This window comes from Malaclemys terrapin, chromosome 5, assembly GCF_027887155.1.
Source record: "Malaclemys terrapin pileata isolate rMalTer1 chromosome 5, rMalTer1.hap1, whole genome shotgun sequence".
Lineage (NCBI taxonomy): Eukaryota > Metazoa > Chordata > Testudines > Emydidae > Malaclemys > Malaclemys terrapin.
This window is the reverse complement of record NC_071509.1, coordinates 125,572,890-125,594,922: the sequence shown is the minus strand read 5'-3', so window position 1 is coordinate 125,594,922 and position 22,033 is coordinate 125,572,890. Positions and strand designations below refer to the sequence as shown.

General features: G+C 41.3%; 1 protein-coding gene across 2 annotated transcripts in view; it reads left to right on the top strand.

Annotated features, from left to right (window-relative positions):
• Positions 1-626: 626 nt before the first annotated feature.
• UNC5C (unc-5 netrin receptor C) overlaps positions 627-22,033 on the top strand; it is a 368,853-nt gene continuing 347,446 nt past the window's right edge. For both annotated transcript variants that reach the window (XM_054030966.1, XM_054030965.1), the window contains exon 1: positions 627-1,319. In XM_054030966.1, the coding sequence (XP_053886941.1) occupies positions 1,196-1,319 (124 nt within the window). In that variant the 5' untranslated portion in view covers positions 627-1,195. The remainder of the gene's footprint in view (positions 1,320-22,033) is intronic.

Below are 22,033 nucleotides of genomic sequence, written 5' to 3'. Positions count from 1 at the left end.
TGTACTGTGGAGCTCCTGAACGGACGCGTCAGTGTGCAAGCCCCATAGCTCTTGATTGACCAGCATCGGACAGCGGGTGCTCAGGACATTCCTCTGTTGCAAGGAAACCCCTAAGCTGCACCGGTGATACAGCGAAGCACGCTGTGGTGCATGTGCACAATTCTTGTAATAAAACGGAAACTGATTGTGGGATTTCAGGCTGGGGGTGCCCTGGCTGGAGGCAGAACCATGTTTCACTTCATGATGTTTATGGTACCTGGCTAGCAGGGTGAGGGGGTGCATGAGAGACAGACAGACCAATCGGTCCCTGGCAGGCAGGGGTTCTCCTTGCTGCATCCCCCAGATGGATGGGTGGGATCTGTAGGGGGGGGGGTGAGGGAGCCTCTCCCCCTCAATGGTGTCTCCTGGCTCTTTTTCTGCAGTTTTCATCAGGCGGGCTGGCGAAAGAGCCCTTCTCCCTCCGCCTGGGCGGGCAGGAGGGGCAATAGCGGGCCACGTCCAGTCCGGGAATCCAGCGCAGGTTTTGCCGGTGTCTCTGGGAAGGCTGAGCTCCATTGGATGGAGCAATGTGCCTTAGCCAGGGCTGCGCTCTCCTGTATACCATTCAAAGGAGGGAGAGAGGGGCAAACGCGCTCTGTCCCTGGCTCCCCCATGCACGGGGCTAGGTGTGCGCGCAGCTCTCCCGGCGCTAGTTTGCGCGCGCTCTCTGTCGCATATGCAAATCCACGCGCCCCCAGCCGGAGTTAGGATGCTGCTGCCGCTTCTTCCTCCTCTGCAAGACCCAGCTCCCGCAGACTTGTTCTCAAGACTATGAAATGACCAGTCCTCTTCACCTAGCAGCAGCAGCCTGGGCACCTGACCTCCTCCGCGCAACCTTGAGCAGACCGGGGGGGAGAAAAGGGCTCCGCTCCTCACCTCTCCTCCTGTGCCTGGGTGCGGTGGCAAAGCCAGGGGGGCTGTGAAAGCAGCGCAGACTCGGGGCACGTTGGTGGCAGCCTTTGGGCTCCCCAGACTGGACGAGTGGCAGGAGAAGCAGCCACTTGAAGAAGGAAGGGGCTCTCGAAAAGCTGCTCCCCTCGCCTTCCCTTCCTCCCCCCCTTGCCCGAAGAAAGTGGCGTGCGGGGCTTGCTTCTTCCCGAGGACTGCTGCTGGTGGTGGTGTTTTTTTTTTCCTTTGCTTGCTTCTCTGACCAGCCATGGGGAAAGGTCTGGAAAGCACGGCTGCCCGATGCGGACTGGGACTGGGATACTTACTGCAAACGTTCGTGTTGCCTGCCCTGGCTATCCTGAGTGCCAGCAGCACGGGCTCCGCAGCGCAAGGTAAGCCACTCGGGAGGGGCTCGGCTAGCCACCCAGCCTCTCCTCCCTCAACTTCTCCTGGGGTAGTGACTGCACCTGGATTCCCACTTCCCCATCTATCTATCTATCTATCTATCTATCTATCTATCTATCTATCTATCTATCTATCTATCTATCGAGATTTGCAGATCTATACAAAAAGGGACAGAGAAGACGGAAATTCTCTCTCTTTCTTGCAATGCATCCAACTAACTGAAATGACCAGGGGAGCTTTGGGAGGGGGGAGGGGGGCTGTTCTAATATGCGTGTTCTCTGCATCTGTGTGTATTTAGGCACATATTGCATGTTTGTGATGATTCGTGTGTGTGTGTGTGTGTGTGTGTGTGTAATACATTCCTCTGCACACATGCACCCTCCCTGCCCATGCTGCAGAGTAACTTGAACAGCAAGGGGGTCGGAGGAATTGGCTGTATGGACGCTCGGATTCTCCCCCTCCGGGAGCAGAGAGAAGGGGAGGCTGGGATCCACTTGTAGTGGAGCCCTGCAGCTTTTCGTGTGAGTGTATATTGGTGGAGCCGAAAAGTCTGAAGTCCTGCTGGAGCTGGGGAGGTTCTGGTCTGATCGCATCCCTCTCTCCTCCTTCTCTTGCTGAAATCGCTTTGCCGGATCTTGGAAAGATGGAGAAGGAGACTGACCCAAGATGAGTCTCCAATAAGGGGGCATCTGGGCTCCGCAATCCTGGGTGGTAGGCTGTCATCGGTGGCAAAAGGGAGCGGTGGGCCGGGTAGCAGTGGCCGCTGACTCCCGGGGCAGACACCTGGGGAGGGCATCCCGGAGCTGGTCTGACTTCCCATATCAACTTGGGCACTCGCACCTCCTTGCCACGGTCCTTTACCTCTTGTGCCTTCCCTTTGAGTGACCGGTGTGTGATGTATGTATTGCCTCAGCTAGTGTCTCTGATGGGTAGCTCGGGTAAACAGGTATTGTGATTTGTTTAATCATAGTCATTTCCTGGGTCATCGACCTGACAAGTTCGTTTAAACAAATAAAATAACCCTCCACCTCTGTAAGGAAGGCTCTGCTGCCCTGTGCCTTTGCCCACACTTCCATTTCACACTGAAACTCAGCATGCCCTTTGAGCTGTTTGCATCAGTTTCTTTGGACTGCAGAACCAAAAGCTTAAGGAGAGAAAAGAACTTCAGTGGGAACTTGCGGATGTTAAAACCAGGCACAGTCAGGAGAAAGGTGTATGTCTGTGTGTTGGTGCTGCGGTGGTGTTTTTTTCGTAAGCGTCTGCTTGCTGCTCTAACATCTGTTTGATTGGGTATGCTGGAAAGAGACCCTCTGAACCTGACTAGGACGAATGAGTTAATGAAGGCACCAGATAAAGACACATCATGTTAAAAGGGCGGTGATAGGAAATTTGAGAGCAGAACTCGGCCTAGGTCTTACCATGTCAAAATAAAGAAAAGAGATCAATGAACAAAGCAAGTTCAATAGAGACAGTCAAACAGGAAGATAAGCTGATTAATACTGGAAAGGTGGGGAGCATGGACTGGGCATCATGAATGGCAAATTGGAAGTGTTGATAGTGTTTCTTTGTATATTCCTTTAGCCATTTCTGTAAATCTCTGATAGGCTGAGGAGACGGGGGAGTTGATCCTTTCTTCTCTGTGCTGAGAAGAAGCAGATCTTCCTTTTATCCTGTTCTTCCCTGCCCAAAATATAATATGCCCAAAGGGAGTTAAAATGTGTAGAGTGTAATGTAATTCTTTTTTATTTTGTTTGTTCAGTTTTCTGTGAATAAATCTGCAACTGTGTTTTTATTATAGCCTGTATAATAATATAGACTGTAAAATGCCCCCTTTCAAAACTATCATTACTTCCAACCCTTCACAGTGAATGTTTAGCTACTTCTTGAGTACACCACAAAGAGCACTGAATCTGTATGTCACTAGACCTGGCTATCGCACTACAGATAATGTCTGTACAATACTATTTCTCTCTCATACTCTGATTGCACATAAAACTTTGCTTGTCCCTTCCTCCTCTCCAACTCCCTCTCATTCCAGTAATGGAAGGAATGGAAATGGGTTGCTTGTGTGACAACGTGGTCAATAGATGGTGGGACTTGGTTGCATCTGTGTGGCAGTGTACTGTACATAATGAAGATCAGGTTCATTAAAGCATTTGAAAGAGCTGTTTGCATGGTTACCAAGTAGAAAAAGAAATATTAGAAGTTGATATATTTTTGTCACAGCCAAGCAATAATATGTTTTAGGGACGTAGATTTTATTGGGGAGTGTTGGCATACTGTACGTGAAGGAATTCTTTTTAAAATGATCTCAATGGGGAGGTACTTGAGAGGACTCTGCAGATCTCCCCCTGTATAATGACCCTGTGATTAAAAGCACACTCATTTATGACCTTTTTGACGGTACTATACCAAAGTCCTGCTGATGGCTCTGGGTTCCAGAGGACTCTGGTGCTGCTGGCTGATTGTCACAGATCTGAGAGCTTTCTTGTTTAGGACTGAGTGAAGATATATGTGTTGTATATTATGTTTCTCTGTGTGGCTATTCTGATCAATTTCCTGTCAATACAAGGGATCTCTTATTCTATTCTCAGATTTACCTCATTTTACTGAGACCTGGTTTTAGCCAGCATAAGTAAGGTACATCAGAAACTTGATCATGAAAAAGAGGTTACAGAAAATGTGAATGAAATAAAATTTTTGGAGCATCATGTTGCATTTCTTCCGTGTTTGTTTGTCCCATCATTTTGTATCACTGGTTCAAGTCTGAGCCAGGGCAAGTTACATGTTATGTACATAGAGGTGTTAATAGTACTGTGTGTATGTAAACCTATATATTAGAGAGTATGTAACAATGAATATAGTTGTAGATAGGGGTCATGAGGAAAAAGGATCCTTTTGGAAGAAATTGGACAATGGGTAGAAAGGTATTCAACTACTAAGCAATCAGGAGAACTGTAATTCACATGACAGATGGGATGAGCGAGTGGAGGAGAAACCCAAGAGTTCAGATCTCTCTAACATCACTTCTCATAGACATAGAGAGCTCCTTGCAATTTCAGTTTGTCACTAACATATTACTAAACCTGGTTTCATTTTTGTTACTTCTTACATTTACTCTTTGTAACAAAACAATGCGTAACAAACAGAAAACACATTGGGCCTGATTCCTCGCACACACCAGAGTAGGTAAGGGGAGGATCAGTCCACTAGACCCGAGGAAGCTATCAATGTAAACTACAAAGAGACTAGTAAATATGGAACCCGACACATAATATAGCTGTGATCATGCAGTGAGAGAAAGGGGAGAGATCACTGGCAACTCTTTCTGTTGTTTGTGATAGAAAGTTTATTATTTGCCAGAGTGGAAGAATCCAGAGAATGTGGCTAGGATACATTGGTTTGGGGTTTTTCAGATTTCTCTTTCCATTTCTTGTTTGTTAGAACTAGATATAAAATTTGGATGCAGATCTGGATTTGTGATCTTTCCCAGAGTTTGGGGATCTTGAGATCCGGTATATTGCTTTGGTGATCTCTATATATGTCATATTCCATTTTGTAATGGTGCTGTGTAACAAAGGGTGCTACAATTTAACTGCAGCCTTGTTATGAAGTTTTCTTTCCATACAGGGTTGGGTAAGATTTCCCTCCACTTTATTTAATTCTTTAGAAAAAAATATTATCGGTTGATTTTTATTCAACCTGCAATCCAAAGTCCTTGTCTAATTTGTCCATTCCCCTCCACCCATGAATACTCATACTTTGCATCTATATTGCTTTGAACTGTTTGTGTGACCAGCAATAGAAAATAGCCAAATTGGAATCCCTTTCTCTGAAGCACACATAGTCTTCTGATCTTTGGAGGACTTGGCTCCAAATCACTGCTGGTTTTGGTTTTGCAAAATCCAGACCCGATTGATGCTATTTTCTAAAAGAATTCTGCCCCCATTTTCCCCCTTCTTTAGTATGTAGCACTGTTTGTCTTTTGACTGAAGGAAAGAGTGAGGGCATTGTTTTAATTTTACTTGGTTCTAATACTATTTCTTCATAACTATCAAGTACTTTTGTCCTCCCCCCTCCACTCCCTTCATCTTTTGAAGTAGGGTAAGGATGCCTTGGGCATTTTTGGAGCCCTCTCTCTCCTTCTCTTTCCAGTGCCTCCTGGAAAATAAATCCACTAATTGAGTAATTGGTGGATTTTTCCCCTCTCTCTAGAGATGGATATCTCTGTGTCTCAGAATGTCAGTATATATGCCATTCAACAGAGCTACTAACCAGCAACAGAAGGACATACACTTTAGACTTTACTAGCTTTTTATTTTATCTGGAGCCATAGAAATATTTTTCTTCAGTTGTCATGAAATCATATGAAAAGCCCACAGTGTTTTAGTTAAATGGTAATATACACCAGAACCCCCAAATCAAAATACCCCTGAACTTTTGAGGATCAAGAGGCTTAGCAAACCAGACACAAACCATGATCTGATATTCAAGATTGGGGCCCATCTCTGTAGTGGGCCAAACCAGAGTAAGATTTTGGACAATGCCCAGGACAAGAATTTGACCAACCCCAAATTTTGAGATAGGGGATGTCCAAATCTCAACCCAGATCTGAATTAATCAACTCAGGCTCATCTCCAGTAAGAGTGTTTGTTATTTCTATATATCTGTTCTGTGTGAATAAACTGATGGAAATCTGCCTTTGCACTTACCAATGTCTGCCATTGAATTCACATTAAAGTTTTTCAGAAGTTATACTGCAGCTGCTATCATTTCTTGTAAGGCACTCAGATACCACAGTGATGAGGATGTTACAGACATATTTTTGGGCTAGTAATGATGGTGTGAGCGCTGGGCAAAATGAAAGGCAAAGGTGATGCATGTTAGATAGGTTTTGTTTTGATTGTTCCTTAACAAAAACAAACAAAACAAAACAAAACCCAAACAAACGAAAATATACAAAGAGAGAGAGAGAGAAAATGTTGTTAATCTTAACCCCCAAAACCTAATTAAATTAAAGTGATAATTTAAAAAGAAAACCATAAAAGAGCCATAAGGGCAGATATTTGTCCTAATTCAGAGTATTCTTTATTAGCAACAGCAGCAGTCTGAAAATGCTTGGTGCGGAAAAAGTGAAATATAACATGTGAATATACTAACCTTTTGGGATGCACTTTTTAATTAAATACCTAAATGCATCTTGTTGCAAAAGGAGTATGTGTGTGTGTTGCGGGGGGGGGGGGGGGGCGGGGACTTAATTATCTTGATGCATCAGTGGACCATTTTTATTTGATAGTGTTGATGTAACAGTATTTGTATGAGTAAAGAAAGTGCCGAGTAGTATTTCACTGTGAAAATTAATTTATTTTAAAGTCATGTGCCCTTGCAGGTTTCAATGACATTAATCATTTTGGGCAAGATTTTGCTATCCCTTATTCAGATTTTAGTACTGCAAGTAGCCTCATTGAAATCAAAATAGCCCATTAAAGCTACTTGCTGAGTGAGTGGCAATTTAGTCAAATCACAGTAAAATCAATGGGGCCAGCTGTGAAGTCAGGCACTTCTCATTTGGGAATAAGGGATGCAGAATCTGGCCTTTTGTTTATAAGTATTCAGTCACTAGCACCACACTACAAAACTTATGAAAAGTATAAACATTGAGTACAGCACCATTTCTGATGTCTTTCCATAGTATTGGTATCCCTCCTTATAATTTGGTTGCCTATATAACCAAAATACATGGGTTTATTTAATCATCCTGATGATCAGCAGTCACACTTCTCTTGTGTTTAGTTGTATGTGAATCATTGGTAACATGGATTTTTTAAAATCACAGTTTCAAAACTTTGTCTCTTCACCGTATTCTGGGAAAAACTTAGTATGTGACATGAAAACTCTAAAAGAAAACAGCATTCAACATATTAAAATTATTTTTTTAATTTAATTTTAAAAGACAGTATTCTTGAAAGCAGGAGTAAAGCTATGTTTCAAAATGTAGGCAAATCAGTTCCATAGCTGGCCTGCAGACCAAAAAAGAAGGAAATGTGTATTATATTTATATTTAAAAGGCATTTTCACGTGACTATGCCAACACTTGTACATTAGTAAAAGACTGATGTTGTGAGCAGCAGGCTTTTTTGGCTCAATCGTATGAGGTGCAGAGAACCCCCAATTCCCTCTGAAGTCAGGAGGAGTTCAGAGAGCTTAGAACGTTAGAGGAGGCTTTCTTACCAGACTTGATAAGGCCATTTGTGCATGTGTGAACTTCTGGGCAAATCTTTGGTTTGAAAAATGAACCTAAATGGGGAAATTTCATTCAGCATAGCAACACAGTCATCTAATTAGCACTAGCCCATTTTATAATGTATAACATGTTTGTTTCCTGAAGTTTAATTCATTTTGTTATCTTTCCGGAATTCAAATGAACTTAATGAAATTTTTGAAGAATCAGGTCCAATTATCCTTTTGGAAAATGGTACAAACAGTGCTTTTGTGGCCTGCCAGAAAAAGATTTTTTAATTACTGTAAAAAGTGGTTTGTTTCTTTGCAACAGGCCAAATCCTGCTTGCTTTACTCAGAAAGTTCATCGGGCGGCTGGTGTAAGTCAGACCAGAAGGATTTAACCGAATGTAAGGAATCAATTGTTCAAAATCATAGATAGCTCTTTTAATTACAAAAAATGTTTTCTATTCATGACATTTGAGCACATTCTTCTCTAAAATAAAGGTTAATTAAAGCCTGAGTGCTCTTTCATTAGGGTGTAATATGTTTCAGTGTAAGTGTATGACTGTCAGTAAAGAACAGGGGGTATATTTATTTTTTATTTTTATTTTTGGAATTGAGAGAGAAATGTTTTAGTTTGTCAAGTGTACACATTATTAGCCACCCAGTGGAGGTGTTCAAGTTTAGCAGGCAGCAATCTTGGCATCAGTACTGATAAAACAGTAATTACCTTGCCTGTCATTTTCATTAGCCATTTTTGCCTTCAGAGTCTACTTGCAGTGATGAAACAGTATAAGCTTTTAAAGTGTAAGTCAGGGATCAAATGCAAGGAATAAAAGAGACAGGCAGGGTTTTTCCAGTCTACTACAACCACCACCAACACAGCCACAGAATAGTGTTTTACGAAGGCATAGATCACTGCCAACAGCTTTCAAGCACTGGAGAAGAACAGTGATGTTGTGATTTAGTGCATGTGCTCCGCAGAGTCCAGTCTCAAGACCAGACATCTTTAGAGCATTCCATCATAATATTGTCTATCCAACAGGCAATCTTAAGGAAATGACATTAAGCCCTTGGGATGCAAATTTCATCCAAACAATGACTTAATTTGCATAATTTGAAATCAGCGTTTTGAAAGTTTTAAATAAAAATACATTGAAAATGAAAATAAATGTATGCTGGAATGTGTCAAACCAATAATAACACTATTCTTTCAGTGATCTACTGGTATTGTAAATATCACATTTCCCTCTGCCAAATTTAACTGGGGTTCCATTTTCAATATTTATAAGCAGTGGGTGAAATCCTGAAGGTTTAATAAGACTTCACCCTTTCTTAATTAAACATAGTCATTTTGCACAATGCCACTTGCATTTTTTTTTTAATCTTGTCATCATACAGGAATCCACAGGCAATGAGATTTAAGTAATGTAACGTGGCTGATTGTAAGCTGACAGGCAGATACACTATTCGAGGGAAATAAAATAAAACCCCAAACTCTAGCTCAGTTCAACTCCCTTTCCTCAGGGCTGGCTCTGTTAATACAAAAAAGATTGAGAAACAAGAGCAAAGCAACTCAGAACACTTGGTAACAACCACCAGAGGCCTTTCCAGCTTTCAGCAAGCTAGGAGGTGAGAGCACAGAACCTCCCCCCCAGGTAGTCACTGCTTCTGAAGCTTGTATAGCCCCACCCCAAATAACCCATTTTATAAGCAGAAAACGTGGGCAATCCTTGTAACTCATTATACACCGGCATTGAAGGAGCTCCTTTTATACGTTGTCACACCATTATCTAAAAATCAGAGCTGACTGAAATTTTTAATTCAAATGTTTTTTTCCAATTGGGGGCTTTTCCCTTGGAAATGTCCTTTCTGACTTCTATTGTTGTTGTTGTTCTGATTGAAGAACCAAAAACTCTAACCAAAGTTGTGGTGTGTTGTGGTGCTAAAAATAGCTATTTAGGCATTGCAGCTCAAGCTGCAGCTTGGGCTCTGAAGCCCACCCCCCTCCCTAGGCATCAGAGCCTGAGCCCAAACACCTACACAGCTATCTTTAGCACTGTAGCACAAGCCCTGCAACTATGAATCTGTTGACCCAGGCTCTGAGAGTTGCTGCCATGGGTTGCAACCCTTTCTGTAGAGGTACTCATAGCTGGCAGTTTGGCCCCTGGTGCAAGTTAGAGCAGTCTCATGGCTACCCAAACTTGCACCAGTTTGTAATAGCCACCTGTGGACCATTACAGCAGCAGGGAACACTGGAACACAACAGTGTTCTGGCCATGTTTGCTCCTGCCCGGCATGTCCCCTACACAGCCATGACAAAATGGGTGGTGCACAGACGGCTGTCTGCTCTACATCAGTTGCACATATCCCACACTGGAGGAACCTTTAATTCCTTTTTAGGGAAGTTTTACCCACCTTTGCGTGGTTGTAGCATGGGATGGGAACTCACCTAGTGTACATTAACTATTTAATCCTCAGAATCTCCTGCTCTGGCTATAATTGTTCCAATTCTTGCAGATGGAAACACAGAGGGAGAAATGTAAGAGGATTTGCTCAAAGCCACACAATGATTTTTTAGCAGAACCAAGATTAGAACTCAGGATTCTTGGATGCTGAAGATTGTGCTCATTGCTCCACACAAATTGTCTGACAATTTATAAAACAGATTGCACTAAAGGAATGCTACCTTGATGGATATTAGATTACTTCATGAAATTTGAAATTATCCTTGCTCATTTATGGCTTATTTGAATGCACTGGTGGTATCTAGAAAAAATGTAAGTATTAAAGCCTAAGGAAAAAACAGTATTTCAGAACTCAGAAATGGGTACTTACTAATTAATATGACTGCCTAAAAACTGTGCCTGATTCTTATTTCACGTACATCAGTGTAACTCCACTGAAGTCAATGGAGTTACTCAGAATTTGCACAGATCAGAATCTGGTCCAATAGAATTACTTTGGTGGAAACACCAGTGTAAGTGAAATTAGAATCACACCCTTCATCTTTACTTTCGATGCACTAACATTTTATCTGACTGTTTTCTGCATTTTCATCAGTCAGTTTACACTCATAAAGACCTGTACAAGTCATAAACATTGAGGTTGCCTAGGCAATTAAATCAGCATCTTTTTCTCTTGTTGAGGTAACAATCAAGTGTAGTGCTGAGGAGCTTGGTAAGTTCAACTGACCTGGCAACAGCTGAGTATTTGCTTATTATCTGGTATCTACCAATCTCCTTTCAGCCATTTCCATGAAGCAAAGTAGCTTTATTGCTTAGTCTCATACTGACTGAAAGGTTGAAATGTTAAGCTATATGGATTAACTGTGTATCCTTTGAGAAAAGGAAAGCTTGAGTTTTTGTTGATCTCCTGGCTGCTAGATGTAATTGTTAGAGAAATCTTGAATTCCATCAGTTATATATACCAGGGAACATGCAACTGACCATTCTGAGATCCTTCAGAGGAAACTGACTCTATCTCAAGCTAGTTTGGAAACTTGTTAAAACTAATAGTCCCAACCATGTTTCTTTGCTTGCATCTGGTACATTTCATGTACGGAAATGAATAGTGGACACTCTGGGAACATACTTAGTACAAAGATTCTTAGAGAAGAATAGCTCTACAATAAATTTGCTGAAATGATTGTGGGTAGATGACTAATTGCACTCTTATGAAGTGTTTCATTTATTTATTAGTTTTAAAATGCATTGTTTATCTTTGCCCAGTCCCAACATATATGTTTCTGTTGGAAAGTTTACAGTTTGAAAGAAAATAATGTGGTACCACTGAATGAGGTTAATTGCAGTTCAGTCATACAAAATCTGAGGAACAAATAATTAGGACACAGAAATGCCAATATAGCAAATGGGCCTTATTCTGTTCTCAGTTAGACTATTGTAATTACACTTACTACAGTGGAATTACTCCTACTTTACCCCAGTGTAAGTGAGAATTTAATCATGCCCATGGTCTCAGTCTGAATTAGCCTACTTTTTCTTTGTAAATTTAACTTACACTTTTGCCAGTTGTGCTCTAAATTGGTACAGACACATTCTTCTCTCCCCTCTTAACAACATTAATAGTGATTTTCTGTGTCAGCCTTATTACTGCAATTTTATAAATAATTAGCTACCAGGAATAGCAATAAGTCACCACAACTTAAGCAAATCACATTGCCACAAAGGTGTCCAAAGTGAATTCTGAGGGTCACATATATTTAGATGAGTGCTATTATGAAGCCCACAGTGCCTCTTTATTGTATTCCAGGGTGAGGGCAAAATTGATTACCTACAGGTTTTTATTGCCAGTTAACTCAAACAAGCTATTTCTATTAATCTGTTAAAGAAGATTCAGGTGCATGTATATATCATGTGTTTGTAGAGTAATTAAAATATATGTAAATGGACATGGAATGAGGTCTGACCCTCAGGCAAGTTGCCAGTACCATTCTTGGTGTCTCATGATTTGGGAACCATGGCAATAAAACTCTCCCAGTCCCCTTTAATACTAGTATTTCATTACAGCTGGAAGAAGGAACCCTTCTTCTGTTAGCTTAGAGACTACGTCTTCGTGTTGCTCTATAAACCTCCATCACTTCAGTTCAGACCTACCTCTCTGCCCACATATGTGATAGGGATGTGTTAAATGGAGAAGAATGTGATCTTCCATTCATGCAATAGTCTCTATACCTTATTCTGTTGACTCAGAACTTGCCTGGATAGCTAGTGACCCTCACACTGAGTTTTTTGGACAAATTTGTGCACTAGTTTGTTCCAAGCCATCATTCTTCTGATAAACTTATTTCATGTAGTCATCCTAAACATGGCTCCAGACTGCTGCTTTCTGCCTCTTCACCAGCTTCTGAAGGCTAGAGTAACTTCTTCAGCCTCTAGTTCAACTAAAACTGAGCTCCATAGCTGTCCTTGTGTTCCTCACTGCTGAACTGAAATGGAATTAGGATACTATTTGCTCTGTTTTCTTAATTAAATGAACTGGGATCAGCGTGCTGAAAGGTAAGCCAGTAGCTGAAGGTCAGTGGGATGCCAGTTAAGTTACTTTCCCTACCCTGTGACAGCCAGTGTTTAGCAAAGAAGGGTTTGGTACTTTTTCCTCGGGGGTATTATGCCAGATCTTCATCTGGTGAAAACTGCTGTAGCTCCATTGACTTCAATGCCAATTTACATCAGCTGATGATCTGGCATTATCTATGCAGTAATGATACTGTACATTGGCATCTTGGTCATGATATTTAGTTTGTACAGAGAGGCAAAAAAACTGTATTATGCAACGAGCTGCTCATATCCTTGATTGCTACTCAAGCAAAAGAGCCATTGAAGTAAATGGTGCTATGCGTCATTGTAGTAGGACTGCAGGATTTTGTCCATGTTGTGGCTCTGTTGTCTCAACATGCATTGATAAATACATTAGATGAATGTGGAGGCTTATTTGTTACAAGAGCTTGCAACAGTACCTCTTAACCCTGTGGCTCTTGAGCGACGTGGGGCTTTGCAACTCCGTATTTTGTTCTCTTTTCCTGGGTTTGAACAAGGTTTCACAGAGCATCCTGCCCTCAGTGGAATGGGACCCCCCCCAGGGGAAAAAATGGAGACTCAGAGAGACACTTGCTCTTATAGCTTGAGTCTATGACATATAGAACAAGACGTCTCAAAGCTGGTGAAAGGCTTTGAAAGGCAGACCTTTCACTGAGTCCTAAACACCCCTGCTCATATTGTAACCTTTATGGATATAATCGTATTTGCTGTAAGATACTTGTTGCATATATTTTGGTTTTCTTAATTAGTACAATTCACCCTCGTGCAGAGCATCAACACAAAGCATATGCAGCACTTAAATCTTCCAAATAGGGCAAAAGGGAGGCTGAAGTGGTATATAGGACTTGGGCTGGCCCTCTGTACTGGGTAGTATTTCACCCAATAAGTTGAATGATTTTGTGCCTCTCTCTCTGCCTCTGGTTCATAGGGAAGTGGCTCGTTAGCTGTTAAAAGATTAATTTCATTGTTTTACATTAAAAACTATTGGCTAAATTCCACTGCCAGTGACTCAGCATCTCCTTTCATGTCTATGGAATGACACCAGATTGGCACCCTAATTAGACTGACCAGATATCCCGATTTTATAGGGACAGTCCAGATATTTGGGGCTTTTTCTTACATAGGTGCCTATTACCCCCCACCCTCTGTCCTGATTTTTCACACTTTCTGTCTCGTCACCCTCACCCTAATATTAGACAACAGAAACTGGTTGACTATATGTACATATCCACATAAATATATATTACATATAAATGGTGTAATGACTTCCTGCCTGAGCAATCAGCAGTCTTTGAACCCTAGACCTTCAGCATTAAAAGCATAAGCCTCTACAATTTGAGCTAAAAGAAAACCCCCAGTAGCTCATATCAATAGAGGGCTATTATCCTCTATAAGACCATTCACTATCATCAGGGATGGCTCTAGGCATCAGCAAAGCAAGCAGTTGCTTGGGGCGGCACATTTGCAGGGGCGCAAAAATCCAGCATGGGAGCTGAGAACCAACAGGGGGCCTTGGTTAGCTCCCTGCCTATAGAGCCAGCCCTGGGGCAGGGAAAGAACTGCATTTCCCAGCATTCCCTTGGCCCCTAGTAACAGGAAAGGGAGGGGGAAGGAGTATGGAACTGAAACCTGCAGCTTGCTGTGAATGGTAGGGACAGAGCCAGCTCTAGGTTTTTTTGCTGCCCCCGGCCCCAACCCTGGGTACCCCCCGCATCCCTGTGTTGCCCCAGCCCTGGACTCTCCCCCGCCCACACCCCCCTGTTGCCCCAGCTCTGGCCCCCACCTGCACCTTCTGCCGCCCCAGCCCTGGGCTCTCCCCCAAAGAAAGAATTGGGTGGACTAAATGGACAGTGCATCTCTCTATCTGAAACCTAGCAAGGGAGGTACATGGATCCCACTAGAATTTAAAATGAAAAGTAAGGGAAAGGAGGCTCTGGACCTGGGCAGCTTTAGATACAGTACCAGGCATGTAGAAGGATTTCCACTTCTGAGCCATGGAAGCAGAAATTGACTTTTCTTTTCCAGATTTAGCTAATATTCAGAGAGGGAATCTAGCACCTGCCTTCCAGATTTGAACACCTCAAAATTCAGGAGTGCTCAAGCTCAATTTGGGCAGCTGTTACTTCATTTCTCCCAAATCAAATATACTGATCCACTGTAACTTGCTGTAGGAAAAAGTAGAATAAATTGAGCAAGAAATGCTTCCTAATGGTTATTAGGACTGGAATTGCAATTTTCAACAGCCATTGCTTTTTTTTTTTTTAAGTTTTATTTGTTTAAAAGGAAGACAGTGATAGTGCATTGGCAAATTCCCCATAGAAACAAAGAATGGAACAAAAGAATAATAAGGCATCTCAACTTTTCCTCATTTATGGAGGACAGTATTATAACATGCATCCAGATATCCTTCAGTCACACAAGCTGAAAATTGTTCCACTTTACTGCAGTTCTGTAGCCATATGGGAACCAATCCTGTCTGTGTTCTGTGCACATCCAAAATTCCTGCTGAATGACCCGCCCTGGGAGCAAGTTACCAGTGGCCCAGGGCTGGGGTAGCAGGAGAGTGCAGTTGAGGGGGGGAGAGTCCAGGGCTGGGGTGGGGAGCAGCCAAAAATTTTTTTGCTTGAGGCAGCAAAAAACCTAGAGCCAGCCCTGACTATCATGCAGAATGACAAACACTTTGCATGTGCACTGTAAAAGACAATAACTATTTTGCTTTGCTAGTATCTGTCCATTCCCTGCCCTACAATATTTCCCTATAGATCTTATTTTCTCTTACATTTATTTTGTGTATTGAATATATTTACTGGATGAAACCTTTCAACTGCAAAAAGCAGTGTTAATTTATTGACTTTCTTCATAAATATTTCTGTGGCTTGTAGTCTCCAAGGGAAAGTCTTACATTTGCATTTATAAGAAATCACAGGATGAAAACTGAATTAAAATGACTGAGTGACACTGCATGGACTAGTCATTTGCTACATCTTGCTGATGAGCTTTGTCTATGAATATTTGCTTTTTATTAAAAAGATTTCTCACTTAGAAAAGCATTTGATACAACATTTGGAACAAATCCTGTTCTCTTTACTCATCCACCTAGCCTCACAGACTTCCATGAAACTTAGTTGCTTAAGTAAGGCAAGCAGGATTTGGTTTTCAAAGACAAAAGTTTCACCACCAGCAGTACAAACGTAGAAAATGTATTTTGCTGGCTGAGGCTGGGCTAAGGTTAATAAATTGGTTTTAAAGATAACAGCAGATTCCAGCATCCTTGGGTTTGTTTTGCATTCGGTGACAGTCACTAAATCAGAGAAAGGAATGTTCAAACAACACACTTGAGGAAAAGTGATTTTTATAGAAAGGGTCCATTCCTGCTAATAGCCAGTAACTGCACATAACCCCACTGACATTAAAAGTCCATTAGCTAAGCCCAGTTTAAACAGCAGCTGATGCTATGTCAGCTAAATGTACATTAGAATTTTTCATGTAATGCAGCAATAGCAGTTCTGTAATTTTTCTAAAACTATGTACATTAGGGAAAGCAAATGTCATCTGATAGTAATAAGATGCAGAGCTCATATTAAAGTGGGGAAGGAGTTGTAATCAAACTAAAGTAACCACCTGGCTACATTAATTAGAAGCATACAATGGTAACAAGAAAAGCCAAGAGTGACAGGTTTGAGAATTAAAGTTAAATCAATATTGTTTGGAAAAGTTTAAGAAATTATGCTTCTGAAATCAGCACAAGTGTGACAAAGGTGCATATTAGTTTGTTTTTTGCTCATTAAACATACTGTGCTCTAGTTCAAGAAAATCCTCCATTGAAGTCAATGGGAGATTTTTCTTGTACAAGGAGTACTGAATTGGATTCCAAGCAAAAAAGGTAGTCTCCTGGTATATATGAAATATGTCTGCTTGCAATAGTTTGAAAGCATTTGAACTTTGCAGTGTTTGTGTTAGAATGGGCTTAAATTGTAGTTAATCATTATTAAAGCAATTAATGTATAGTCCTGCTTAAGCTGCTTCCAAAAGTACATTGAGAAATATTTTGTAGAAATGCTTGATGCATGTTTGCTAAGAGGAAAATAAAAATTATAAATGACAATGTAATGAAAATGAATGTGTTCTTTACAAAGCTTATTACTCATATTTAAAACCAACCATAAGCTGTTAACATAGAGAGAGATCACAGAGCCCACTAAAGTACAAAGAGTTTAGTGCCCAAATTATATTGGCACCCAACCCGATTTTGATAGGTCATTTTAAAGTTTGCTGTGAAATTTTCCTGAGATAATTGCACTACAACTATAATGCTATTGTGGACTCAGACTGAGGGTTGTTTAGTACGCTAATGTGAGAGCTGGGAACAGAGCAGTAATTAATCACTTACAGTCACATTCACAACTACTGTGAAGTATTACTATAACCTCCTCCTCCCCCTTTTCTATTATCAGTCCATTAGTGAAACCCTGTACAAGTACCAACAAGTGTAGAGCTGTCCTTCAATGTATGACATACCCTCAGCAAAAGCCCTTGCATATATGTTCACAGTGGTCACTTAAATTCTTAATGCTTTGTGTTAGAATGCAAACTTCTTTACTCTTCCTTTCATGAGCCTAGCTTTCATTTTTGTTTTGCAAATTTGAAGGCATTTTCATCAATATTGTGCCCAGAACAGAGCATGTGTTAGTGAACCACAGAATTTAAGGAGGGTAATTTAATTGCATTTTTTTCCCTTCTGGAAATGAACATGTAAACATATTACTGCTCTAAAGCCTGTTTTTAATTATAAGCAGTGACTTTTTCTTGTTGACAGATTTTCACATGGAAACCTTTATTGAATCTGAGGAGACCTTTTTGCCATCATTAGTTCTTGCTGCTTAGTGCTTTTATCAACTACAGTAAAATACCATTTGTAATTAATTCTGAGCTTACATGGACATATTTAATATAATTACCCAACAAAATCCTGTTTACTAACATATTGCTTGGGAAACCTGTCTGAATAATCTGGTCTCTGGCACACATAAACCAGACACTAATAAGAGCTGCAAATATTTCACAATATAGTTAGGGAGCTTTGATTTTAATTCTAAACCCACTTTAGGGTTTTAGGGATAAAGCATAGGGCAGAAGTGACTTTTCCCATGTTTTGCCTTGTCTCTTGGACAGTTTCTGCCATAAGAGATATATAAAAATCATTACTGTATTTCATTACAAAAATAAATATGTACACATTTATGAGCTGGGAGAATTATGGAATTGAATTATGTTAGTGCTAACAAGATGATGATGTTCAGATTGGATCTGGACAATTGCTGCATTATAGTCATGAATTTTTTTCATAGCAATATGCATTGCAATGTCAATACACTTTGTCTTTCTGAAGGTTTTACTATCTGTGTCTCATTGGCTGGGTATTTGTATATTGTGTGTGGAAGAAGATTTGCCTGAAATGTATACATAAAACTGTTAAGTGAAAGTGACTGTGCAGATAATTCAAGACCCCTGCAAGCTATGTAAACTTTTGATGACCACAAGCCAGATCCTGAGCAAAGTTTACATGGAAATAATGCACACTCAAGACCTATCAAATTGTGCCAACTGCCATATTCTGGACCAACTTGTCTGGGGAAGTTTAGGCCTGGTGCTAACTGTGAAGAGGAGGAAAGGACCCATAGCCACTCCACTGTTAAAGTTATGGAGTTGCCTGAGGCCAGCAAACTCACCTTTATGAACTGTCCCCTGCAATACTCATGACCCATTTGCCTCACATTTCCCCTCCATCCCCCAAAACAAATACATTGAACAAACATCTTGTGGGGGATTGGAAGAGGTCAGTAAGGAGGTCTTTGCTTCTCCTGCTCCTCCTCTTTCCCTCTCCCTAAGATTGCTAGGGGATGGGTGTAGATTCTTTGGCCTGTTCAGATCTTGGGATTACAGATCTATGTTGGAAATGTCAGTTTGAGAGTGAGGTCTTTTGGTCATATGGCCAGTTTTGTCTCTCCATGGCCATCAGTCAGCTGTGGAGAAGCCTGCCCCATGTCAGGACACTAGGAGGTTCTGCACATGTATATTGCATCCTCTGATGTCTTTGCTGTGTGACCAACTGACATGGAGAGTGGCTTAACTTGGAGAAGTCTGTTATTAGGGTGTGCACTAGTTTCTACAGTTACAGAACCCAAGTGAGCCATGTAAGTCTAAAAACTGTCACTCTGTAGAAGCCACTGGACCTGCAATTTATCCTATTAATAATTAATTATTATTAATAATAATTTATAAATGTTTCTTTTTTATTATTCAGCTGATGCAAAATGTGGATTTACACCAATTGAAGATTTGGCCCTATAACTCACTAAGGTTTCAGTGTGATTGTGTTCATACTGGAAAAATGTGTATCTCATTTTTTTTGCCCAGAAAAATCTCCCTGACTATAAGAATTCTCTCTCTCTCTCTTTGTTTTTTAAGAGCAGAAGTACCAAAGCATGTTTGATAGGAATCCAGGCAATAATAAACAAAGTCTTTGACACCAAACAATCATGGAAAAACGTCTCTATCTTTGTATGATCTTGTCCAACTTAAAAGGACCAAAAGAAAAGACATGCATCCTGAACAGCAATTATTGGGTAAAATGACTTTTTATGGCTAGTAATTGCTTTTTTATATGTTAAAAGTAGTTCAGTTTGCAGAGATTTTCTTTTAAAGTCTTTTTTTAAGCCAACCATCCCCCCAACCTCAGCAAATCCTAATAATTAAAATAAAAGACTACATCAGCATTGGCCCTCACTGCCTAGGGCTGTTTGTTCTTAAGAAAGCATCCTATTTATGATCAAAAAGTGAGATGAACTTTTCCAGGCAGGTCTCCTGTCTCATCACGGCTGTGTTTTTAGCTATAGAAATGATGAATAACTTTTGATCATCTTGTAGAAATAATTTATTTAAAAAATAAAGTTATATTCTCTCTCCTGCCCTCCCTTTTCCTGAACTAGACTATGGAAAAAGCAAACAAACAAGCAATACTTTGTCAAGTTAGTGGTTTATTTAGAAATAGTGAAAAAAGTTTTATTTCTCTCAGGAACCAGAGATTTCTAAGGTTTTTTTTGTTACCCTCTGAAACAAATTAGACACTGTGTTGTTGGGCATAAAGACAAGAAAGATCTATTTTTGAATACAAAATATAGAGTAAATAAATTTTTCTCATCTAATTAGCTATTGCTTGGGAATTTGGATAGTAATGAGCCTATTTATTGGAGTTCGTTTGTGGACATTTTGATCCTCAGACTAAATAAAATGTCATCTTGGGAATAGTATAGTATACATTTAATAGATGATCCTAACTCATGAGTCAGACAAAAAAAAAAGCACAGGCAGCCTTTTTAAGGTCACCAAAACATGGTATGGATTATGTTATTTTAAGCAACAAAGGGAAGATTATAAAGTAACTGGTCCTCTTTGTCAAGACTCCAGTAAACACAAAGCTAACTTGTCCTGTGTAATTACCAAAGGGAATTGTGCAATGGTCTATTACTGGTAGTTGTTTGTAATCAAGTAGACTGAATCTTGCTGTGAGGAGCCCACCCTCATTCTAGTAGAGAGAAGACTTACAAGCTCTTCTGGGCTCGGCCAGCACTAACCAGGTGTGCCTGTAAAACTTGCTCTGTCTGGAGTGGGGAAGCTTAAAAAGGGAAAGCCGGCCCCAGGAAATGGCGGTGAACAGGAAGACAACTACTCTACCTCAGAGATGGATGGCCACGAGGACCAATCAGCAAAGAGGAAGACAGTCACTGACCTTGCCACCCTTGAGACAGCACAGACCAATGTAAAGTAGGGTGACCCCAAAGGAGGGGTTGGAGGCACATCCTAACCCTGATTAAAGACACTATACCCACTGATAGGCCAAACCCCCAAAGGGTGACCAAAAAGACTGCCGAAGAGATAGACCATCTTTTTTTTTTCTTCTCTGATAACTTCCCTTCCTACTCCCCCCCTTGGGAAGGAGAGAGAAAGGGAAGTCTTTGTTTGTTTTGTTTGGTGAACCCCTTGTGTGCTACAGGATGCAGGGGAGCCCCCAACTCCCCACAAGTGGTGGAGAACTACCCCTGATAGACGGGTTTATAAAAAAAAAGCCATAGCGGGGGATAGAGTTCAGCAGGTCTGAGCAAGATGGAACTGGGATGGTGGTATAAGTGGCTAGAGGAGATGCAGCAGCAGCGAGCTACAGCAACAGCAGTTCCAGCAGCAATGGCTGCAGCAGTGGACCACCCAACAGCAAGTTGAGTTTCATACAGGAACAGAGAAACGACCCTACGCTGAGCCGTAGGTATGAACAACTGGCCTCCGTAAACAGAAAAATAAAGGAGCCTCAGGGCGGTGAGCAGTATCCACACTCTGCACTCAAGAAAGAGTACCTGGATTGAGTCAAAAGGGATCAACAAACTGAGATAGTGAGGGCCCAGCTTCTGGTGCCATGTGGGTACCACCTGACAGTGTTGCAGCTCGCACAAAACATGCCTTGTGCTGGACACCTGGGAAAAGAGAAGATATTGTCACAGGTATTAGCCCAATTCTACTGTCCAGGTGTGCTTCAGGAGGTGAGAGAATACTCTTTGTCCTGCCAGCTAGTGCCAGCTAGCCAGCAACAAAGTGATTCCTAAGGGACCCTTGGTCCCTCTGCCCTTGATTGAGACATTCATCACAAGAATCAGAATGGACATGGTCGGACCGCTAAAAAAGACTGCATTAGGGCATCAGTACACATTAGTGATTGTCGACGATGCAACTAAGTACCCGGAGGCTGTAGACCTTCTCTCTGCGAAAACTATAGTGATAGCACCAGAGCTCTAGAAGCTCTTCTCACACATGGGATTTTCCCCTGAAATACTAATGGATTAAGGGATTAACTTCACCTCTCAGCCAATGCAAGAATTATTCTTCCTTCTGAAGTTTAAGTCCCTGAAAACCTTGATGTACCACCCTCAGACTAATAGCCTAGTAGAGAGATTTAATAGGACCCTGAAAGAACTGTTGAAATGCTTTGTTAGGGACAACCCCTAGCATTCGGGCCAGCTACTCTTGCCACTCCTGTTTGCCATAAGGGGGGTTCTGCAGGCCTCTGTGGGGTTCTCTCCCTTCAAGCTACTTGATGGTCACTGGCTGTGGGAAAACTTGGACTTGCTATGAGAGGGCTGGGAGGAACAGGACATAGGTGCCTTAAACATGCCCCTGTACATCTTACAATTAAGGGAATACCTCAGGGACATACGGTTGTTTGCCAGAGAGAATTTAAGAAAGGCCGAACATAAAAGAGGGGTGCGACTATGGACTTTCTACCTGGGTGACTGGTTCCTTTTGCTGCTTCCCTCAGCCAAATCAAAATTAATGGGCTGGTGGCAGGGTTCATTTGCAGTTGTTAGGCAGTGGAC